The 22,394-nt window shown below is 44.8% G+C and overlaps 1 protein-coding gene across 6 annotated transcripts in view; it reads right to left on the reverse strand.

The window, feature by feature from the left end:
* Positions 1–22,394, reverse strand: part of MTSS1 (MTSS I-BAR domain containing 1) — a 451,322-nt gene that overhangs the window by 111,901 nt on the left and 317,027 nt on the right. For all 6 annotated transcript variants that reach the window (XM_069220729.1, XM_069220724.1, XM_069220725.1 and 3 more), the window contains exon 5: positions 4,000–4,091. In XM_069220729.1, coding sequence (XP_069076830.1) covers positions 4,000–4,091 — 92 coding nt within the window. The remainder of the gene's footprint in view (positions 1–3,999; positions 4,092–22,394) is intronic.

Here is a 22,394-nt window from a genome sequence, read left to right on the forward strand (position 1 = left end):
GTGGGTGGTACGACAGGTGCAGAAACGACCAACTTCCAGTAGGTCCCTCCCCTTGGATTGGCTCCACTCGTTCAGCCAAATATGAGAGATTATGACGCTGTGCACAAGGATGGAGGGAGGATGCACCCTTGTAGGAGATCTCTATACCACAGAGAACTTCCTTACATTCTTTCATATCTTCAGTTTGCTAAATTAGCATGCACTGCTGGGGAGATATGGGTGGCTTTCCCTGAGGAGCCACAGGCATCACAACCACTGGAGATGTTGCTGGAAGGAGGACAGGGGTGAAGACTGGTGTCTCGCATTTATTAGGTGCTGGTGGCAGATCGTCCGCCAATCCTAATTAAAGCATGGCAGGCCTGGGTTAGGGATCTGGAGACTCCCTTGATGGATGCTGAATGGGTGCAGGAAGTCCAAGAGATAGCCAGCAACTCCCAGATTTAAAACTCACACACTTCCACCCACTATTTTCACTGTAACTACTCAACACATGACAGGCTACACGTGACATATCCCAGCAGGCTATCGACATGCCGCAAATGTAAACAACACAGCACCACATTTCTTCATATGACATGGGCATGCAAAGCAGTCATGGGACATTGGGAGGAGGTGGTGGGGAGAATTGCAAGAGTGACTGGGATACACATCTAACTGTTGGTCAGACACGGTCTACGTGGCACGATACCCAAATGGGGCAATAGGCAGTACAGATTTGTGAAATTGGGCCTTCTATTTGCCAAACAACGCATAGTGATACACTGGGTATTCCATACGGGGTCCACAGCCCAGAAAAGGCTCAGAGATATGCTGGAATGGGCCCTGGCGGACGAACAGCACACCAAACATGTACGAACTGAAGAGAAGAGTATCTTGGACTGGGCGAAACTGATGATCCAACTAGCCAATTGTATGGAAATAGAGGAAGCCAGGATCAAAGGGGCAAGAGAAGAGAAGCAAGGAACTCATGCAAACTGTTAGAATGCTTAATGGCATCCATGCATCTGATGGGAAGGTACTGTCGAGGGGCGTGAGGTGGAACATCATTGTGTCGGTATTTGTGTTGGCTGTGTGTCATGCTGTATTGTTGCTGAAAGTGGATGGCCCTGATGAGTGCATGGGGAAGTAGATCTGTACTGTACGTTTCCTATAAAAGTTAAAAATAAAAATATATATATAAAAAAAGTAATTCAAAGTCAATAATACCCTTTCTTTCCACCAATAAGAATCATATTTGCCTGTGATGTGATTTAAGACTAAAAAATATTTCTATTCTGAGTACACAACTTGCTAGGAAGAACCAGTTCTGTGCTAATTTAAAGATTTTACTGTTCGCATATCAGTGCTACATTTAGGCTGCTACATGTTTTCTTTCTCTATTTTTGTGGCACATTCTTTCAATTAAAAAAATAACCATCACCTCAGCTTCCTGAAGCCAGAACTTTTGACTTTGTCCATCTTTGCTTTTAGATGCGGGTAAACACAAATTTGTGCTCAGTGTCCAAATAGTCCCGTTGATATTTACAAATGGCAGTATATAGGAGAGACCATAAGTGCTGCCATGAGCAGAATCAGTCTTCACGTGTATATGTTTGAGATCAGGCTCTTGATCAGGGGGATTACCTGTGTATGGCCTTAGTGACCCACACGACAACCCCGAAACAACAACTATTACACATCAATAACTTAACATGATATTTGTAGTCGCAGATCCTCTCATTGTGGATCAGGGAAGGAAAAAAAAAAACGAAACTTACAATACACAGCAAGAGGAAGATCAGCTCTGCTAGGAATATATACACAGGAAGCTGAATGCTTCCTCCAAGCCTGCGGCATGGCGATATCAGCTATTCGCCACTCACAAAGCTCTAGTACACATTCAAAAATTGTGAGGAGGCAAAATAAATTTCGCATCCTTAAATGGTGATATGAGGACTAGCATCGTCTGAGACACTATGTAATTTCTTAATGAATACAAATTGAGAAGCCTGAAGGCAACAGACATGATCACTACAAAGTGAGACAAAGTTAGCCTTGATATTTAGAAGTCAAATGCTTCTATGAATGTACCAAATGAGATGATCCAAAAACCCATTTTTTTATTTATTTGTGGATTACGTGCTCAAACATTTATAGCATGGATGAAAAAAGTGAAAAATACCAACGTCTAAATGCATACTACATTTCTAAATTACTGCATATCTAAATTACATGTTCGAGTGTAGATTTGGGTGCAAAATCATATCTATACTATACACTTTCTTGTTCAAACCACAAAAATGCAAATCTTCCAGAATGTTCCCAGGTGTATCCGAAGGTGTGGACCAATATAAACTGGCATATCCCAGAGATTTTGTTTTAAAAAACAGGCTCCAATGTGCACGAATCGCTGGGCAAGTAACCATACTGCGGGTTGCTGGCTGCTTCAGGTCCGTGGCACAGACACATCCCGCCAGGTATGGCAAGTTGCTTCTACGGTTTTCAATTTGACCGGTTAGAACTATGAAGGTTAATTAGACTAAGCAGTTACAATTTCTGTATGTCAGTGATTAAAATATTTTAAGGTGAGCAAAACTGCATCAATGGAATTGAGCACTTGGGGTATTCGTGCACCACAGCTCCCCGAGTGTATTACTATACATCTGTTGTGCGCATTGTTGGAGGACAGAATACAGACGTCTGACTCACTATGGATATGTTACGTGCACTAGGGTTTTAACTGATTCAGATTACAGCCAGACTGTTATTCCAGTAGCAATAAAACAAAGTTAATATTCATCAGCGCTAAAAATAAATAATACTATGTAATACAGTGTTCAATACTGGAAAGCGAAATGAGCTTTCGGGATTTGCATGAGGAAAGGCTCGAGATATAAAGCAACTATACATGCACCCTGGAGAGCAGGGCAGCCCTGGGGGGCGCTTCCTTCACTTGGTAGTACAAGGACAGGTTAAGACAGAAGGAGAACCACAGAGGTTGTCTGTTTTGGCAGGTCGAAAGGTTTTACAGTCAAATCGGTATGATTAAGGCTGTTTCCCGCAGTCGCTTTGGTGAGACAAGCTGCTCGGCTTAGAAAAACAAAGCAAATCCATGACAGCTGTGCACTTGAGTAAAACCTATCAAGTTCCTTGACTAGGCGACTGAGATGGACAGAGGCAAAACGAAAATCAGGGGCCATAATAAGATCATCACCAATTATCATTCGGCCAAACATCAAAGGAAACTATAGAAACCCCTTGCTAAAAAGGTACCCTTAACTCTGTTAGGGCAAACGTATGAGCAGAGAATGCAGTCATGGCCACAGGATGGGCTTGAAAATTAAATCAACGCAACAGTTGAACATACGGTGAAACATATGATGGGATTGGAGAGTAATATTTTAACACCTCTCATATCATATCATAGGATTTACTATGTACGCAGTGTCTAACCTATGACTGAATGCCAAATAGGTCATGACTCAGAAGAGGAAGAAGAGTGATCAATTGTTGTTTGACTGGATTCTGAAATTCACTAACATTTTAATGCATCGATTTATGCCAGATGATGATAATGAGAAGATCAATTAAACAAATATAACTCTGCTCCCTGTGATGCTTCAGTGTGTCCTGTACTCATAAGACACGCCTGTATTTCTAGTCCGCATGCCAAAAGACGCTTCTACAGTAAACATCTCCCCTCAACCCCTGTTCATCAACACTCCCCTCCTCAGCAGGACCGCTGCCCCCTCTTCTTGTCGAACTGCAGGACGAGCCTCAGAACTCTAACTGGTTCCTCTCATTCCCAGAAACGAGATGGCTCCAATAACAGAATCGCTTGGAAGTAGTGGAATAGCTGCAATCAAAGGCGGGAAGAGACCAAACATGTACAAAGAGCAAGCCGGCTGCAAAATGCACATTCTTCAGACAGCTTACAATGGACTGTTGATTGCTACTAGTTATCAATGCACATCATCCAAAATGTGATAACTCTCAGGTATTGATCTGTGGAACACCAACCTTTTGCATGGTCCTTATCCAGCTGGTTCACTACTTTCTTCCATTCTTCCATCTGTTCTTGAAGCGGGTTAATCAGACAATCTATTAAAGCGCTGCATGTGGGAAATACAAGGAATTTCATTAATAACCCCATAAATAATTAAACAAATATTTAAATGAATAAACACATATGTAATATGTATGCTCTCCAGAATATCCAAACTGCACTACACCATACAGAGACTTTTCAAAAGAATTAGGATCGGCACAGCATACCTCGAAGGAGACGGCAGGAAGCGCATGAGCGGAGCCTTCTGCCTGCTCAAAAGCACCCGACTGCTCCACTGCCGTCTGATGTGCAAAGAGCACCACACCAGAAAAACTGTCATTTGATCGTTGATACTTCACTATGGTGTTACGTGTATATCAGACTGCCTTTTAAAACGGGGATACACTGGGGGAAATAATAGGTTTCAGAAGGTAAAGTTTACTGTGAGAAATTGGGTTGTTGGTTGAATGGGAGGTGACTGCTGTTCAAGCAACAACCACAATCCCTGTCAGAGTGAACCACATAAATCACTAAATTAACCTGGGCCTAACCTTCTGGTAGCTTGGCATCAAAAGCAGTCAGGCTTGACTTGGAGGCAATGTGTAAATTATTTATTCAGCGCCTGAACAGCAATGATATGAAAACAACACAAGAAAAATCCCACACCAACTTAGAACATCAGAGTCAATTTTAATAAATTATTTGACACTGAAATGACAAAAATCCAATCAGTAGAACCGGAGTTATGAATTCTTAAAGTTTAAGGTAAAAACTTGTGCTAAAAGTTCAGATCACCAACTGTGGGTCGAAGTCAAAAAGTATGGCCAAGAGCAATGGAGTGTGAGTCGAACACTGCTGTGGAGAAGAATGTAGTGGCAGTTACCTCAAAGTTAGGCAGACTAGCAATGCAGCTTGGGCGGACAGACGAGCAGGATGGCCCGGGTCTCCTCCTGGTTCTTAGAGCAGTTTTTTAGCCAAAAATGTTCAAAGTACGAATATTTGGATTTTGGCTATCTGGACACTTAACAACAGACTCAGGATGGGTCCAGGTGCAGGCTCAAGACGGTTGGAGCATATTCTGCCCCAGAGGCTCTGATCAGAAGACCAGCAAACTATCCCTTGGAGTCACGCTGGTAGAACCGGCTTCAAGTGATAAAACAGGGCTCAAGCAGCAGAGCAGGCCTCTAAAGGTTCATGACAGTCTCCAGGCACCAAAGCAGTCCTTCAAGGTGCAGCAAAGCAGTCTTGTGGGGTACCCAGCATGCTACTGCAGCAGCCAGTACTCTGTCCTTCTACAAATCCAGAAAGTGAACTAAAGAGTGGGTCTGATGGTCCCCTTCTTAGGTTTTGCCTACACATCACGTGTGCTCTGCTTGTGAAGTGTATTGTATTAAATATATCTTAAAAAGGGCTTACATCTCGCCTTCTCTTCTTATTGGTCTGTGTGCTTGTCAATTTTGTATTCCTCATTTCTAATGGTTGTATGAGTTCTTTTCCTGTTCCTTGTGTGTTTTTCTCTTATCAGGCACCTGTGGCCCCAGTACCCATTCTCATCTGCCACTTGTCGCTTTGATGGGTGGAACTTGTTTAATTTTCTTGCCGCACAGCGTTTAAGTTTTTATTAGCTTACCCTGGCTGAACGCAATTAAAATGTGCTTTTAAATAGCATTTTCTTTGGTTTTTTGGTGACTGCATGCATTTGAAGTGTCCTTTGTCACAGCATTTTGTTGCCTTTGTCCGACGACGACTGCACGTATTTAAAGAGTAATTTCACACAGTTGTAGCACACTCCTTTCAACATTTTTTTTTTTCAAGCAGAGTACTTGTAAATAATGTTCGTATATTTGCACACATTTAAAGCTTGCTTTTGTTTCAGCAACAATTTCTTCTATCTAATTTTATCCTTTCAGCTCACAGTGCGAATGTTTTTAGAGCTCTATTTGTTTACTTTTTGAGACGCAGTCAGAGGTCGGAGTGAGCGGGATCAAATGAGCATGACGTGACCATACTTTTTTTTATTTAAGGAAATCAGTTTCTCAAAGTTCTATAAAAGATAGCCGTCCCAGGATGGATAATTCCAAAAGCTGAAATGCTTCAGCTGAAGTTTACGGCAGGGAGACTCCTGTGCTGTGACCCTAAGGCGAGCAGACATGTAAAGAGTCCTTCTTCCCAGAGCACCTGCTTGCCTGAAAGTAGTGTAAATGTGCACAACAGGTTAATCTGCAAATGTAAAGGGAGCTTGGAAGCCAGTATTGGCTTAAATTAATGGGAGCACTTGAAGCTCCCTGAATGCACACATTTTTTTTCTCCATTTTTTTTTAACTGTATTGGGAAGGAGTTACCAGCTGAGCTGTGAAGTATGTGCTTTTTAAAGGGGTGTAACACAGGCCCCTATTCCAAAGGGCTTCAGACGCCTGTTACACGCTCCTAACTATTCGCCACTGCTCCAATCAGGATCAGTTCCTGCCTCTCTGGTTACAGACACAAACTCTGTGCTTTAACTAATAGAGGTTTCATAAAGTATGATACTGCATATCCCACTGATTAACTTAACTTGCATCTGAATGTCAAATATATTGAATTACAACAAAAATGTTTTATTAAAAATCACATAGGTGAAACCTAATGCTTTTACCAATCCTTGCTACATATGGTGCCTTCTTTGAAGTAGGAGGAGCTTCTAGCGAATTCCCTGTGAAGTGCTTGAAGTTTCCAAACTCACCTGCCCTGGCTCCAAGCTAGCTGCAGGAACAATGCAAGGGTAACATGTCCTTTCTGTGAAGACTAAGCTATTCAGTTTTTCACTACTAGGACATGTAAAACCTAAAAGTACATGTCAACCCTTTTAATTACCATGCCCCCTGCCCTATGGGCTATCTAGCGCCTGCCTTATGGGTAACTTATATGCAAGAAAAGGTGAGTTTAAGGCTTGGCAAGGAGATTCTATTGCCAGGTCGAATTGGCCACTTAAAGCTCATTGAAGTTGCATTGGCTCCCGGTGAGGGATAGAATAAAATACAAAGCCCTATGCATATCCCATCAAGCATTTCACAGAGCAAACCCAGAGATCAATCATTCTCTTCTCACTCCCTATCTCCCCGGGAAAATGCTGCGCTCATCCAACGCATTTCTAGCCACCGTACCTACAATTAAGAGGTCAAGAGCAGGAGGCAGGGCATTCACCCTCAATGCCGCCAAATTATGGAATTCACTTCCCCTATCCCTTAGATCCAATCCCATCCTCCCTTCCTTCCGCAAGGAATTAAAAACTTTCCTGTTCAGGAGCTAATTCCCCATTGACTCCCTAAGTGAACCGGCTTTTTATACTTAGCGCTTGGACGCCTTAGGGCAGCAGTCGCGCTTTATAAATCTCCTTTCATTTCATTTCATTCATTTCATTTCAATGACAGCCCTGGGACATGTTTTTAGGGGCTACTCAAGTAGGCGACACAATTAATTGCTGCAGGCCCACTAGTAGCATTTAATTTACAGTCCCCGGGTATATGGTATACCACTCTACAAGGGACTTTTATATGTAAATTAAATATGCCAATCAGGTGTAAGCCAATTTCACCCTGTTTAAGGTAGAAAGCACAAGCACCTTAGTTGTGGTTGGCAGGGCAAAAGTGCACAGAGTCCTAAAGTCAACAAAAACGAATTTCAGTAAAACGGTAGAGGGCACACAAAGGTAAAATATTTGGGGGAGGACCAAACTAAGGCTGACAGGTCATTGGACCTTCAAGAATAAAAAAGAATAAGCATTGCCAAAGCCAATGGGTCTGGATTTAATGTGCTAGCGCACGCAACATAAGCACATTAAATCCAGACAAAAATGAAGAAAAGAAATGCTGTGAACACAAACAGCTCCCTTGTCTTTAATATAGTCCTGTTTTTATTTCTATGTAAAAATTAAGGTTGGATACCAAGGCAGTTTACATGATAGTCCTTCTTTAATTTCAAAGACATAGAAAGAAAAGATAGACTAATAAAGGCTTCTATGCTGCTCTGAACTTCATTTGACAGAGAAATAAAAGGAAGACTATTGAAGGCATGGTAGCGTTCAATATAGACAACCTTTTATTTCTAGGCAAGCCGCAGCAGCACTATTGGGAAGTCGCTATGAGGCATGGGGTGTAGGGGGAACGAGAAGGACATGCAGGGGTTACGAGAGAGAGGAAGCAAAAGTAGTGGACAGGCTCAGAAGGAACAAGGGCATAACACAGACAGAAGGAGGAGAACCCAGGAAAAAGGTAGGGGTAAAAGGGAGCTATGAGAGGGGATAGTATCAGGAGTAACAGAAGAATGAGACAAGGGAAAGAGGGAGGGCAAGATGGGGGCAGTAGAAATAGGCACAAGTGAAAAGGGGTTGGAATGAGCATTGAGAAGCTGACAGGCATCAATATATGTATAACAGTCCCTCATGCAGTTCATTGAAAGTAGACATATACACACAAAAAATCAATAGCATTAAATGAGAGAGACATATTATTCTGGGCTGAGCCAAGACCTGACTAATAAAAGAATTGTTACTTACCTGTAAATCTCGTAAAATAGTATTGGAATTTTTCATAGATTCACATGCTTGAATCATCCCAGTTGTCGAGATTGAAGTCCCACGGTATATGCTAAAGCAGTGGAAGTAATCATAGAGGCTTACAATGGAAAAATACACAGACTTTAATAGCTTAATGACATCATTTATAAAAGAACCAAACTACGGGAAATCAGGTGACAGCACCCTCTAGAACACTTCCACTGAGGCATCTTCCCTAGGATTTTAGAAGAACTAATGTGAACAAACATCATGTGACAAGAAGAAGCCCCTCTAAAGGGAAGAGGATGGGTCGCATGTGAATCTATGAAAAGATTCCAATACTGGAGAACGAGAATTAGAGGCAAGTAATTTTTTCTCCAGTATTGCAGTATCTTTCATAGATTCACATGCTTGAATCAGAATAGCACACAGTTATAAAACATGTTATAGAAACATATTGGTGGTCATTACGACTCTGGCGGATTACTTCCGCCAGGGCCGCGGGACGCGGTGGCACCGCCGACAGGCCGGCGGTGCCCCGCGGGGCATTCTGACCGCGGCGGCTTAGCCGCGGTCAGAGAAGGGAAACCGGCGGTCTCCCGCCGGTTTCCCGCTGCCCCCAAGGAATCCTCCAAGCCGGCGCAGCTTGCTGCGCCGGCTTGGGGATTCCGACTCCCCCTCCCGCCATCCAGTCCCTGGCGGTTCTCCCGCCGGGAACCGGATGGCGAGTCGCGGGGCCCCTGGGGGCCCCAAAATGTATTTCACTGTCTGCCTTGCAGACAGTGAAATACGCGACGGGTGCAACAGCACCCGTCGCACCTTCCCACTCCGCCGGCTCGATTACGAGCCGGCTTCATGGTGGGAAGGTCGTTTTCCCCTGGGCTGGCGGGCGGCCTTTCGGCGGCCGCCAGCCAGCCCAGGGGAAAACTTGGAATACCCTCCGCGGTCTCTGGACCGCGGAGCGGTATTCCTGACGCGCAACATTGACGGGCGGCCACCGCCGCCCGTCAATGTTGGAATGAGGGCCATTATGCCTAGAAAAGCGGAGGGTGGGCACAAATTATACACTTGAGAATTCGAGGCTCACCTTATTGGAAAAGTTGTCGAAGTACTGCTTGACCCATGGCTGCATCATTGCGATCATCCATATCTAGACAGTAGTGCTTGCTTTTCCAAGTTGAAGCCCGGCACAGACTGTCAATCGATCAATGAAGGGGACTGCCAGCCTCTGAGTGGCGGAACTGTATTGCTGATGTGATCCATCTTCCATTGGTGGGTTTAGTTACCGGACATCCCTTGTTATGGCTACCGTATGCCACAAACAACTGGTCCGATTTACGGAAATCTTTGGTACACTGTATATAGAACTTTAAACATCTTTTTACATCAAGAGTATGCAAAGTTCTTTCTGCAGGTGCCTGTGGGTTTGGGAAGAAAGTTTGCAGAATATCGGGTTCATTTAGGTGGAATTCTGTCGGCATCCTAAGTATGAACATTGGATTAGTTTGAAGAATAACCTTATCATCTTTGAACTGTAGAAAATGCTCTTTAATTGTGAAGGCCTGCAGCTCATTTTCTCTTCTTGCTGAAGTTAAAGCCAAAAGCAAGACAATTTTCCATGTCAAGAATTTAAGATCCGTTTTGTGGATCGGCTAAAAAGGTTTTATGATAAGTTGTGACAGCACAGTGTTGAGCTGCCATGGCAGTGGATGAGATTTTATTTGAGGAAATGTTCCAAAGAGCCCCTTGTGAAAGTGCTCAATCAGTCTATTTGACCATAGAGAAGGAGAACCTGTAGTCTTTCTGTATCTAGAAGTTACTACTAAATGTACTCTGATGGAAGAATGCACTAGACCTGTTTTGGCAAGGGAGAGAAGGTATGGTAACACTTGCTCAGGGAGTGAGCAGATAGGATGTACGTTTGAGTTTTGACACCATAAACAGAAACGCTTCCAATTCAAACAATATGTTTTATTTGTAGAATTGGCTCTGGCTCTTGCGAGGATGTCCCTGCACTCCTGTGGAATATCTAGATGTTGGAGTTCATTGTGTTCAGGAGCCATGCTGATAAATGTAGAGAAATTGGGTCTGGATGAAGGACTTGCCCATGATTCATTGATAACAGATCTTTCGGAGTCCTCCAACAATGATGGGAGCTCCGTAAACCAATGTTGTCTGGGCCAAAAGGGAGCAATAAGTATCAGCCGGCAAGGCTCCCTTTTCGTTCCCTTGATGAGCCTGGGAGTAAGAGGTATCAGGGGAAAAGCATACGCAAACATCACTGACCATTTTGTCAAAAACGCATTCCCCCAAGAACCTTTGTGGGGATCCCAAACTGTGAAGAATTGCCTCTTCTGTTGTCTTGTGCTGCAAAAAGATCCAGAGCCGGCTTTCCCTGTCTGGAAAATTGTGTTGAGGATAGTTTGCTTTAGCTCCCATTTGTGACATGTTCGAGGTGTTCTGCTTGAAGTGTCTAAGGTGTTGTTGACACACAGCAGATGTTCCACTCTGATGTTGATTCGATGAGCTAATGCTAATTTCCATATGCCTTGAGCTTGCTGCGAGAGGACTTGAGATTTTGTACCTCCTTGTTTGTTAAAGTAATGCATGATCATCGTATTGTCTGTTCTGATCAACACCGAAAAACCTTGTATTTTGGGAAGGAACGCCTGAAGAACAAGGTAAACGCTCTGAGTACTAAAAAAAAAAAATGATATGACTTTGATTGTTTTGAATTCCATTTGCCCTGTATTTGCAGGTCCTGCAAGTGAGCTCCACGTCTGGGGAGAGGAAAGACATTTCCTGTGCCAGATTGTCTGGATCTATCCACCAAGGGGGAGTTCTTTTCATCACTGGTGTCATCAAATGAACCTTGCAGCCATTGTGCATTGAGTTCCTCTTGAAAAGGCTTCATTTGCAGACGAGAAAATGTCGGAAGACAAGTTGTATCCACAGATGCTTGGAAAAAAGATGGTGTTTTTATCAGCCAAGGGTCGAGATAAGAAAAAACTTGAGCCCTTTTGACGTAAGAAACCTGCTTCTGGGGTGAGATATTTTGTAAATATTCGGGGTGAGGACCAGAGACCAAATGGGAGCACCTTGAACTGGTAATGAGTGCTGGCTACTGTGAACCTGAGAAACCTTCGATGCCTGGGATGTATCGGAATATGAAGGTAAGCCTCTTGGAGATTAAGAGTTGTCATGAAATCTCAGAGATTGAGAAGCCTGAGAATCTCCTGGAGTGTAATCATATGAAAAGATTGCTTTTAGAGGTACTTGTTGAGTTTCCTGAGATCCAGAATCTACTGATTTGAGCATCAGGAAAAAATGAGAATAGAAACCTTTTTCCTCTCTGCGAAGATAGAACCTTTTCTATGGCACATTTGGCTAACCTAGCCAATGTTTCCTTTCAAAGAAAACTGAGGTTGAAAGGCAAAGATTGCGTTGGTGGTGTATGTGGTGGAATTTTGGTAAACTCCAGGGGGAGCCCATATGTGAACAGATCTGGGATCCATTTGTCTGTTGTGATCTTTTCCCACTGGGTTTTGTTGCTTGAAATTCTGGCGTCCACTTGATGCTGCTCTGTAGAGGTTGTAACATACACTAAAAGTTTGTCATTGCTTTCTGCTGTTGCCTCTGGTCAAAGCTGTTTTTTTTCCTCCTAGGTTGTTTAAGTAAGCCACTGATGGCGACGTTTGATAGCTGAAACCTGGTCTAACGGGCTGTTGGAAAGATTAATATGGCGGATACCGCTGATCTACTCCTCGAATGGAATATGTTCCATGTCTCTGTGTGCCACAAAAGGGTTTCTTTCGATACAGGAGCTTTGCTGTTTCGGTGTCTGACTTGAAAGCGAGCAGTGGATGGTCGATGTGCTTACCAAATAAAACCTCGCCATCATAAGGTATTATCATGCCCAAAATCTGGAAGGAATGTAGTAGCGTTTAGCCAGCCCTGTCGCCTGAGAACTGCTGATCCTGTTAATTACCTGAAGGCAATAAAGACAATATCCACTGCACAATCATTTTTTTCAGATGCTGACCTCTCACGCTCCTGCAAAATCTTTCTTGCCTCCACTCTTTTGTCCAAGTATGTGGTAATGTCGGACCACATCTGGTGATGGTATCTGCCAAGACTTGCCAGGTAATTAGGTGCTCAGACAGATGTGGCTGCCATAATAGAGAACCTTTTTCCAATATTATCCAGTCGTTGGCCTTCCTTGTCAGGAGGAGAGGTTACTGGAGTGGATAGATTTTGTGATCGGTGCTGCGCTGCCTGGGAAATCACCGAATCTAGTTCTGGATGTCCTATGAAGCAAGCTGGTGATCCTTCTGGCACCTTATGTTTCTTGTCGAGTGAGTGTGCTGCGGTAGGAGGAGGTTCAGAGGAAGACTGTGCTCCTGCAGTGTTGGGAAACGTCGAGTAACCATGAAGCACACCCTGTAGGTCTTGAACTAGGGTTGCTGGAACCTGGATCATATACTGGGATGAAGCGTAGTGCAGAGGTTGATTTACAGGCTGATGTAGCTGACTACCATATTGATGGCCTTGATACACAGGCTCATAGTATTCCCCTTCGTCGTTGTCTTCCTGATATTTTACCAGCAGCTCTGATGGGCTGTGGACTGTAGCAAAGGGACCCTGATGATCTTCATCCGAATCTTCAACACCCTGCAAGTGGCTAGGTGGAAAAGGAGTCACCTTGTTGGGCAAGGTGAACTCTGGGCTCAGTATTAAAATGGTAGACAGCAGCCTCTTTGACTGTGTCCAGTGGCACAGTGAGCACGGGACCCACATATGGGCATACACTTCCCACTTAGAGCAACACATGCAAAAACATTTGTGTTCCTAAAGTTGCCCTAAGTGCAAAGGGTAAGCCCAGACTTGGGTCCCGTGCTCTCTATGCCACCAGATTCAAGCTAGACTGGCTAATGAGGGGTGATACCCTGAAATGGGTCTCAGGATGCTTGTTTCTGCTCCAAGAAATACCTGGCCTGGCAGTTCCGGCTGGACTGTTCCCATGGGGAGCAGGGTCAAGACTAGATTTGCATATGGCTAGGTCCAAACTGGAATGGCAAGCAAAACAACTGGTGAATTCAACCCAGATCTGTGACTGAGGGGTGAATATTTGATTTGTTCCACATTCCTTCCATCATCTGTTGTTTTGGCATTGCTATTCACCGGTAGGGTGCCCAGGACGAGCTGGTCCCACCCTCGGCAATGGTTGGCAGGTGCTGAGGACGAGACCAGCTCGTCCTGCTATGGGTCCGTCCCCCAAGGGCCAAGCACCTCCCTCCCCTGAGCAGGGATGGAAGGGGAATCGCTTCCCCTCCACCCCCGTCCCCGTGGCATCTGATGTCTGAGCTCATCAGAGGCCTTCCCCTTAGCGCGGATCGGAAGAGAAATGCAAAAGCATTTCTCTTCCGATCACGTGGAGGGGGCAGGAGGCATGAAAGGAGAGGAAAGGCCTTTCCTCTCCTTTCATATGTCTCAGCATTTCTGCAGGCAGCAGAAATGCCACTACACACTAGGGATTTTTTTTTATTTTGTATTTACTCATAAGGGGAACGGCCCCTTGGGCAAGGTCCGCTCCCCAGGGGGGCAATTTATTTTACAGCTGTTTCTAACCCCTAGACACCAGGGATCTTTTTTTGTTTTGTTTGTTTGTTTTTTAATGTGGGGAGGTACCCCTTGGGCAAGGGTTGCTCCCCTGGGGGCAAAATTAATTCTAGGCCGTTTCTGCCCCCCTTGGGGGCAGATCGGCCTATTTTTATTAGGCTTATCTGCCCCAAGGGGGGGCAGGAACCTCTAGGCACCAGGGATTTGTATTTTTTTGCATCAATTTCATTCAAGGGGAGTGACCCCTTAGGCAAGGGTCGCTCCCCTCGGGGGCAAATTCATTTTGGGCCATTTCTGCTCCCCTTCGGGGCAGATCGGCCTATTCGATTAGGCCAATCTGCCCACGGGGCAGAAACCACTTAGGCACCAGGGATTGGTGTGTGTGTATGTGTGTGTTTTGTTTGGGGGACAGCCCTTTGGGCAAGGGTTGCTCCCCATAGGGGCAGATCAGCCTATTTTTGGAAGGCCCATCTGCCCCCAAGTGGGGCAGAAAGCCCACCAGAGACCAGGGAAGATTTTATTTCTAAATAAGAGGGTGGAGGTATGGCCAACCCCTTACCCCAAATAAATGGGGCCAAAGAGTTCTGCCCACCAGTGGGCAGATGGGGCAATTACCCCTGATGACCCCTGGGGAACAGAAAGCCTACTAGATGCCAGGGAATTAAAAAAATAAAATAAAAATAGTGCAGTGGTGGCTACCAACCAGTATGGGCATGGTTATGCCCCCACCCCAACTGAAGGGGGTAACAGTTTTTCAGCTCTCCCCCGCACACTAAAACATTTTAGCTCATGGAAAGCAAGATGACATTTGATCATTTTGGGTTTTGGTTTTACATTTGGGCCATGAGAGCTCAAAATCGTCCCTCTTGGAATGGTGAGGGCTGCACTTTTTGGACTTTGGGATGCTGCCATGCAGAAAAATCCACAAGACCTAGACACATCTGAAAACTAATCATCTGGGTGAGTCCAGGGTGGGGTGCTTCACATGCACCCCGCACCATTTTCTTACCCACAATGCCCTGCAAACCTCAAATTTTGCTGGAAATCACACATTCTTCCCACATTTCTGTGATGGAAGCTTCCGGAATCTACAAAATTCCTACCACCGAGCATTGTCTCATCTATACCGATAAAAATTCTGTTGCACCTGTTTAAAAATGTTTTTTTTCAAACTGCCCTTTTGGACCCGCTTTGGTTTCCCCTCAATTTCGACATGTTTTTGGCTCATCCCTGTCACAGGCACTTGGCCCACCTACACAAGTGAGGTATCATTTTTACCAGGAGACTGAGGGGAACGTTGGGTGGTAGGAAATTTGTCCCGGTGATCCCACACAGAAAAAAAAAAATTGAGGTTTGCTGAGGATTCTGGGATCCCGCAAGTCACACCTCCCTGGACTCCCTCGGGTATCTAGTTTTCAGAAATGTCTGTTTGGTAAGTTTCCCTGTATGGCTGCTGAGTACAGGACTAAAAACGCAGGTGCCCGCCACCCGCAAAAACTGGTAGTTTTGTATTTGATAATTTTGATGTGTCCAGAGAGTGTTTTGGGGCGTTTCCTTTCACGGGCACTAGGCCTACCCACACAAGTGAGGCACCATTTTTATCGGAAGACTTGCGGGAGCACTGGGTGGAAGAAAATTTGTGGCTCCTCTCAGAACTTTCGGTCACCGAAATGTGAGGAAAAAGTGTTTTTTGGGCCAAATTTTGAGGTTTGCAAAGGATTCTGGGTAACAGAACCTGGTGAAAGCCCCACAAGTCAACCCATCTTGGATTCCCCTAGGTGTTTAATTTTAAAAAATGCACAGGTTTGGTAGGTATCCCTAAGTGCCGGCTGAGTTAGAGATTAAAACTCACAGCTAGGCACTTTCCAAAAAACACATCCGTTTTCAATGTAAAAATGTGATGTGTCTATGTTGCGTTTCCTGTCGTGGGCGTTACGCCTAACCACGCAAGTGAGGTACCATTTTTTTCGGGAGACCTGGGGGAACACAGAATAGCAGAGCAAGTGTTATTGCCGCTTGTCTTTCTCTACATTTTTTCCTTCCAAATGTAAGTGTGTGTAAAAAAGACGTCTATTTGAGAAATGCCCTATAATTCACATGCTAGTATGGGGACCCCAGAATTCAGAAATGTGCAAATAACCACTGCTTCTCAACACCTTATCTATGTCCCCATTTTGGAAATACAAAAGGTTTTCTTGATACCTATTTTTCACTCTTTAGATTTCACCATATTAATTGCTGTATACCCGGTACAGAATGAACACCCATTGCAAGGTGCGGCTCATTTATTGGCTCTGGGTACCTAGGGTTCTTGATAAACCTACAAGCCCTATATATCCCCGCAACCAGAAGAGTCCAGCAGACTAATAGCTATAACGGTATATTGCCTTTACAAATCTGACATCGCGGGAAAAAGTTACAGAGTGAAACGTGAAGAAAAATGGCTAGTTTTTTTCAACTCAATTTCAATATTGTTTTTATTTCAGCTGTTATTTCCTATAGGAAAACCTTGAAGGATCTACATAAATGACCCCATGCTGAATTCAGAATTATGTCTTCTTTTCAGAAATGTTTTGCTTTATGGGATCCAGCATTGGTTTCACACCCATTTCTGTCACTAACTGGAAGGAGGCTAAAAGTACAAAAAATAGTAAAAATGTGGTATGTCCCAGTAAAATGCCAAAATTGTGTTGAAAAATGTGGTTTTCTGATTCAAGTCTGCCTGTTCCTGAAAGCTGGTGATTTTAGCACAACAAGCCCTTTGTTGATGCCATTTTCAGTGAAAAAACCACAAGTCTTCTTCTGCAGACCTTTTTTCCTCATTTAAAAAAAAAAAAAAAAAAAAAAAAAAAAAAAAAAATTTCGCTGTATTTTGGCTCATTTCTTGGTCTCCTTCAGAGGAACCCAAAAACTCTGAGTACCTCTAGAATCCCTAGGATGTTGGAAAAAAAGGACACAAATTTGGCATGGGTAGTTTATGTGGACAAAAAGTTATGAGGGCCTAAGCGCGAACTGCCCCAAATAGCCAAAACAACGCCTGGCACCTGAAGGGGAAAAGGCCTGGCTGCGAAGGGGTTAAATGGCATGTTATTTGATCGTACAGGAGGTGAAGATGGGTACATACTGCCATACTACAAAGAGACATACCTAAAAAAGGAAGACGAGGGAGGCCTGAAAAAGTGATGAAGGCCAACTATTTTTTTACAACATACTTGATTTATGCTAGGAGCAGGGTGGGGGTTAAAGGGGATAGTCCTAGTTTGGGTATGTCCAAGAGTTCCCTTCACTAAATCAAAGTTGCTGTTAGATCAGGAAGGTAGGTGTGTGATGGTGGGTGTAGGAGGGTGGCTGTCTATGTAGTGTACAAAAAAAGGCACACTGCAGAGAGCCCTGCCAACCACGTTGGTTTGCAGAGGTAAAAAATAAACCACCTAATGCTCTAATTTTTATGTTAAGTTGGTTGAGCAGTTAGGCCAATACTGGAGAAGTGCAAAGCATTTGTTGTACTCACGGTATCAATAAATATGGACCCACACTCAACGTAATAACTCGAGACCAATGTACAAAAAAAAGATTTTTATAAAGTATTTAAGACCAGGATAATCAAACTCAGGTAAATACTTTTTAAGTTATGATTTTTCAAAGTTTATAAAACGTCTTGTTTTTGTGCGTAATTGTGCACCATAGGAATCAATGGGAGAAACTTTAAAAATACATATAAAAGCAGGCAATGAGTTTACCAAAGTCTCCTTTCACTTTGAGGTCATCAAGAACTCCTGTGTTCGTGGTTCGGGCGGTTCCCGGTTTTGGCAAAAAGAACTGCTGAAAAGACCTTGGAGCTGGTGCAGGACCACTTGGAAAAGCAATTCACAGGCGGACTTCAAGGTGAGTCTGGTGGGTCCCCTTGGAGTGTAGAGGTTGCAAGCGGTGGGGGACCCTTAGAGCACAACTGGTTCTTCCTTGCCCAGGGAGGTCATGTGCAGAGCAGATAGGTGAGCCAGAAGCTGTGTGCAAAGGTGCCCTTGGAAGCAGGAGGCAGGTCATTTTGTGGTGGATTGAAGGTCAGCAGGACAACTCTGGGGGGTGGTTCTTACATGTCTTGAAGTCCCTAGTCTGGCGCTTGCTCCTAGTCCTTTTGGAGTCCGGAGCGGACTTTCTTTCTTGGTGTCCGAGGCTGAGTGACCAGTACCCCGAGCTATTGAACGGTTCAGCCACTAAAGGTTGCACTGCCACCTAACTTAGCACACTTGCAGGATTTGTCCTCTGAGTCTGATGGGTGAAATTTGGTCTAGCTGTGGTGTCCGGTTCCTTGGTCAGCAGCCAGTCACTGAACTGGACTTCACTGGTCTTTGGGTCTTTTGTTGCAGGGAGTGATGCCTTCACTCTGGAAGGAGATCTCTGGCGATTTTCAGAAGGGTGGAGGTCCTCTGGGGTTTTGTAAAGTCTGTCTGATGTCCATGCAACCCCTCAGTGGCGACTGTCGAGTCCTGGGTGACTCTGATCCGCAGGTCTACTGCATTTAGTGGGCGTTTAGGGGAGTGCCTAGTAGCGATCATGGGTCATCTAACTTAGGGTGACTACACCCCATGTGACGGCTTCCTGTGGGCAGAGGTCACTTCCCTATCCCTGATAGGCTATTTTCCTACCATGTAAGATAAAGGAAAATGAAATGGAGGGGTCACCTTGCATGCAACACCTTAGGGGTGGTGCAAGCTGGGGGTGGATTTTACCGCCGTTGCTCCCACCAAAAGTGGGGGTTTGCATTAGGGGCGGTCATCTGCTGCTAGCAGCAGGGCTTGGGATCGAGTTTCAAGGGTGGTAAGCCCTTTGAAGCTCATAGGCAGCGCTGTGTACATTCCTGGGGGAGGATGTGTAACACTTCTGCACAGGAAGGGCTTTGTGCTCTGGAGCTAGAGAGCACAGGCTCTGACCCCAGGTTCCAGAATATTGTCTGGTGGTGACAGGCTGGTTGTGACTGGCCAGTAACCATGCCAGGTTAGTTCGTTTTTGCAGAGGGCACCTCTAAGGTGGCCTCTCGGTACATTCTGCAATAAATCCAATATTGGTACAAGTTTGGATTTATCATTCTGAGTTGTTTGATCCCAAACAACCCAGGGTGCCGAGTGGCCATGATGTAGCTGTGAAACCCATACTGACCAGTGTTCAGCACATGCATGTAAAATGGCTGCTCTGCTCACTTACTATGTCCCAGGTTTGGCAGGGACACAGTGGGGTAATACTGCTCATGCATCTATGCTCACACATGCAGTAAAATGCACTCTGGCTTAGGGGTGGAAGGCCTGACAGAGGGGTGGCTTACCTATATTGCATGCAGTGTGTAGTGGACAGGGCACACAGGCTGTGTGCGATGTCGGTGTTTCATTTTAGGATTGCACCAGGACACTCAACCTGCAATGGCAGTGCTGGGTGCACTTGGATGCATGGTCCCTGAGGGTGGCACAATTTGTGCTGCTGCCTTCGTTGGTCTACCTTTACTACATGGCGCCCTGGGTGTAGTGTGGTTAGTTTTACGTATTCATTGCGCTTTAGCTTCAGGCTTTAGGCCTTTGTGCACTTTGCCCTGAATATATTTTATTCATTTGCTGACAGCTTAGAGCCTCTGTGCACTTTGCTCTACATGCTTTTTATTAGGCTTCGTACTGTTATTTTTCAAATAGCCAGTTCTACGGTGTTGTTTTTTTATTCATATCACACTGTTTTGTCTACTTCAGCACTGGAGTTCTCCATAACATATTTACTCTGTGCTTCAGTCAAGGATACAGTCTGGTACATTGCCGATAGACGTGGTAAGAGTTTAGACTTGGCATTCCTGCGTAGGGACATTTTGTGATCACGATGACATGTTAGTTATAAAATCACTTCCTTGTCCCAATACACGCAAGAGGGAGATTCCGACCAGGGAACCACAACTAGACGCTGACTGCCTCATTGCAGATGCTGAACCAAGATCACAGGTCTTTGCTCAGGTATGAGGGCTGATGTCTCCACAGTGATTCTAAAAGGCAAGCTAGAAGCTTAACATGCTGTGCTCTAAATAGAACAAGCAGAGGGAGAGTAGAAACTGTTAGACAATATGATAGCTTTGTTCTTATGTTTTACTCTCCTGGTGACTATTTCAATCATACTGTGTTGTATCGTTCTGGTTATTGCGGCTCACGCCTTAATATCTAAAATACAGTCGTTTTATTAAAACATTATATACAACTTATACTGTCTTTGTCATTTGTATATGAGATCATATTGGAAATAAGAGAGTTGGTTTGGATCTGAGTAACCACGACTTCCCTGAGAAGTTCCAAAGATGTCATGCGCTCGGCTGCCAAATCATTCCTTCCACATGGGAGAAATGAGGCACTGCTAGTTAGCCGGAGCAAAAACCGGATTTAGGGTGACAGAGTTCTTTACACGTGGGTCAGACTCAGTCCCCCACACCGTTATAGATCCTGCTACCTAGAAATCCAGTAGTCTCATTTAGAATAATGAGAGCCCACGCGACTTGGCGCCGCCAACGTTTGGTCTGGCTCTAATGTTTGGGTCCGACTGACTCTCTTGGTCTCATATATATTTTGACTCCTCGGTTCCGTATACGGAGACGTCCGTGGGGCTGAGGGTTTCCGCCGCCATGGGATAGGTGCTTCCTATTGCTTAGTGGTTGGTAGTTCAAGCTTGAACTTTGAAAGGAAAAACCCCGATATTGGTGTGCCTTCTCTGACCTGAAGCTATTTTTTATAAAATGGCGAATCCTAATGTAGTGAATATAGCAATTAATATGCGTCATCCGCTCACGGGACATCTGTTGACACATGGACTGACAGTCCAGGGGGGTCCAGTCACTTTTGTGGTGGACGCCCATGCAGCCTATAGAACGGAACTTTTTTATTCTTGGGTCGGATTTCCAGCAGTGGATGGGGGAACAAATACTTTTCACGAATACACAGTTGCGAATGTCCCTGGACAATACAGGGCTTACGCTTATTTAGAAATACCTCTATCTTATCAAGAACACCATAATTGGCTTGATGGCGCCCTCCCACACTCAGTAGCACAAGTTAGGTTAGGTCCACTGAGTAATGATGGTCCTACCTGGCCTTTATTGGCTACATATACACCACATCCTGCGGTTGCTCAATTGGCAGTGGTTGAAGTTCGTCGTTTATATACAGAATTAACGGCTACATATAGACGATTAGTTCAGTTTGTCATGCAGACACTAAATACGAATGCAGCGCGTGCTGCTCCAGCGCACCCACAGGCTGTGGTTCCGGGTATTAATCCGGCCACTGTGCACTCAGTTATGGGTAAAGTACCGGCTAAACGAGAGGAGACTCCGTTTTGGCTGGCGCAAAAAATTAATACGCTGGAAGCAGTATTTCCCCATACGGGACCTCAGGATAAACATAGAATTTTGACGATGTGTTTGCCGTACGGGATGGTTCCTCCGGTGGACCTTTGTAATACCTGGGGCACGGTGTTTGCCGCGCTCTACACTACGGCACACGGTACACCGACATTAGCTAATTTACCGGACGTACTTAAACAGATTCAGGATGAATATGGGGCTGCCCCTGCCTTGGATTTGGGCATGCAGTTGCTGGGCAATTTTGCCACAGTTTCTTCTATTATTTTGAGTAATCTCAAAGGAGAGGCAGTAGCACTAGCAGTGCGAATGCGTCTTCGGGATGTTCCGCTGCTTAATCAGGAGCGGGAGCTTCCGAGAATAATAGCGGAAACATATTCTAGTATTGGTCGTGATAGCCTGGGGGCTAGACCACAAAAACCCCAGTTACAGGGTAAAAAATAATAAAGACAATGCTAAACAGCAACAACCTGAGGGTTCGAAAAAGCGCTGGGAAAAGAAACAGCAAACACCTAAGAAAGATGGTGGGCAGTCTCTGCAACCGGAGACCCCACAGAATAAGTATAATCTCAGGAATAGGGATACTTTGAAGACGCCTGATAGATATCAATATACTGATACACGCCAATCTCGTTCCTTTCAGGACTCCTCGGAAAAGAGAAGTGAGAGAGGTGGGCGGTCAGAGCGGAGGACGGAGTACGTGAAACCGAGACAGGATTCACAACGCTCAGCGGAGGTTCCTATTAAACAAGAAGAGAAACTGCTGCAACAAAAACAGCAATTTAAGAAGAAGAAAGTGGCGTCTGTCTCAGTCAGACATGCCGCTCAAGAACAGA

The sequence above is a fragment of the Pleurodeles waltl genome, chromosome 2_2 (assembly GCF_031143425.1).
Source record: "Pleurodeles waltl isolate 20211129_DDA chromosome 2_2, aPleWal1.hap1.20221129, whole genome shotgun sequence".
NCBI classification, from domain to species: Eukaryota; Metazoa; Chordata; class Amphibia; order Caudata; family Salamandridae; genus Pleurodeles; species Pleurodeles waltl.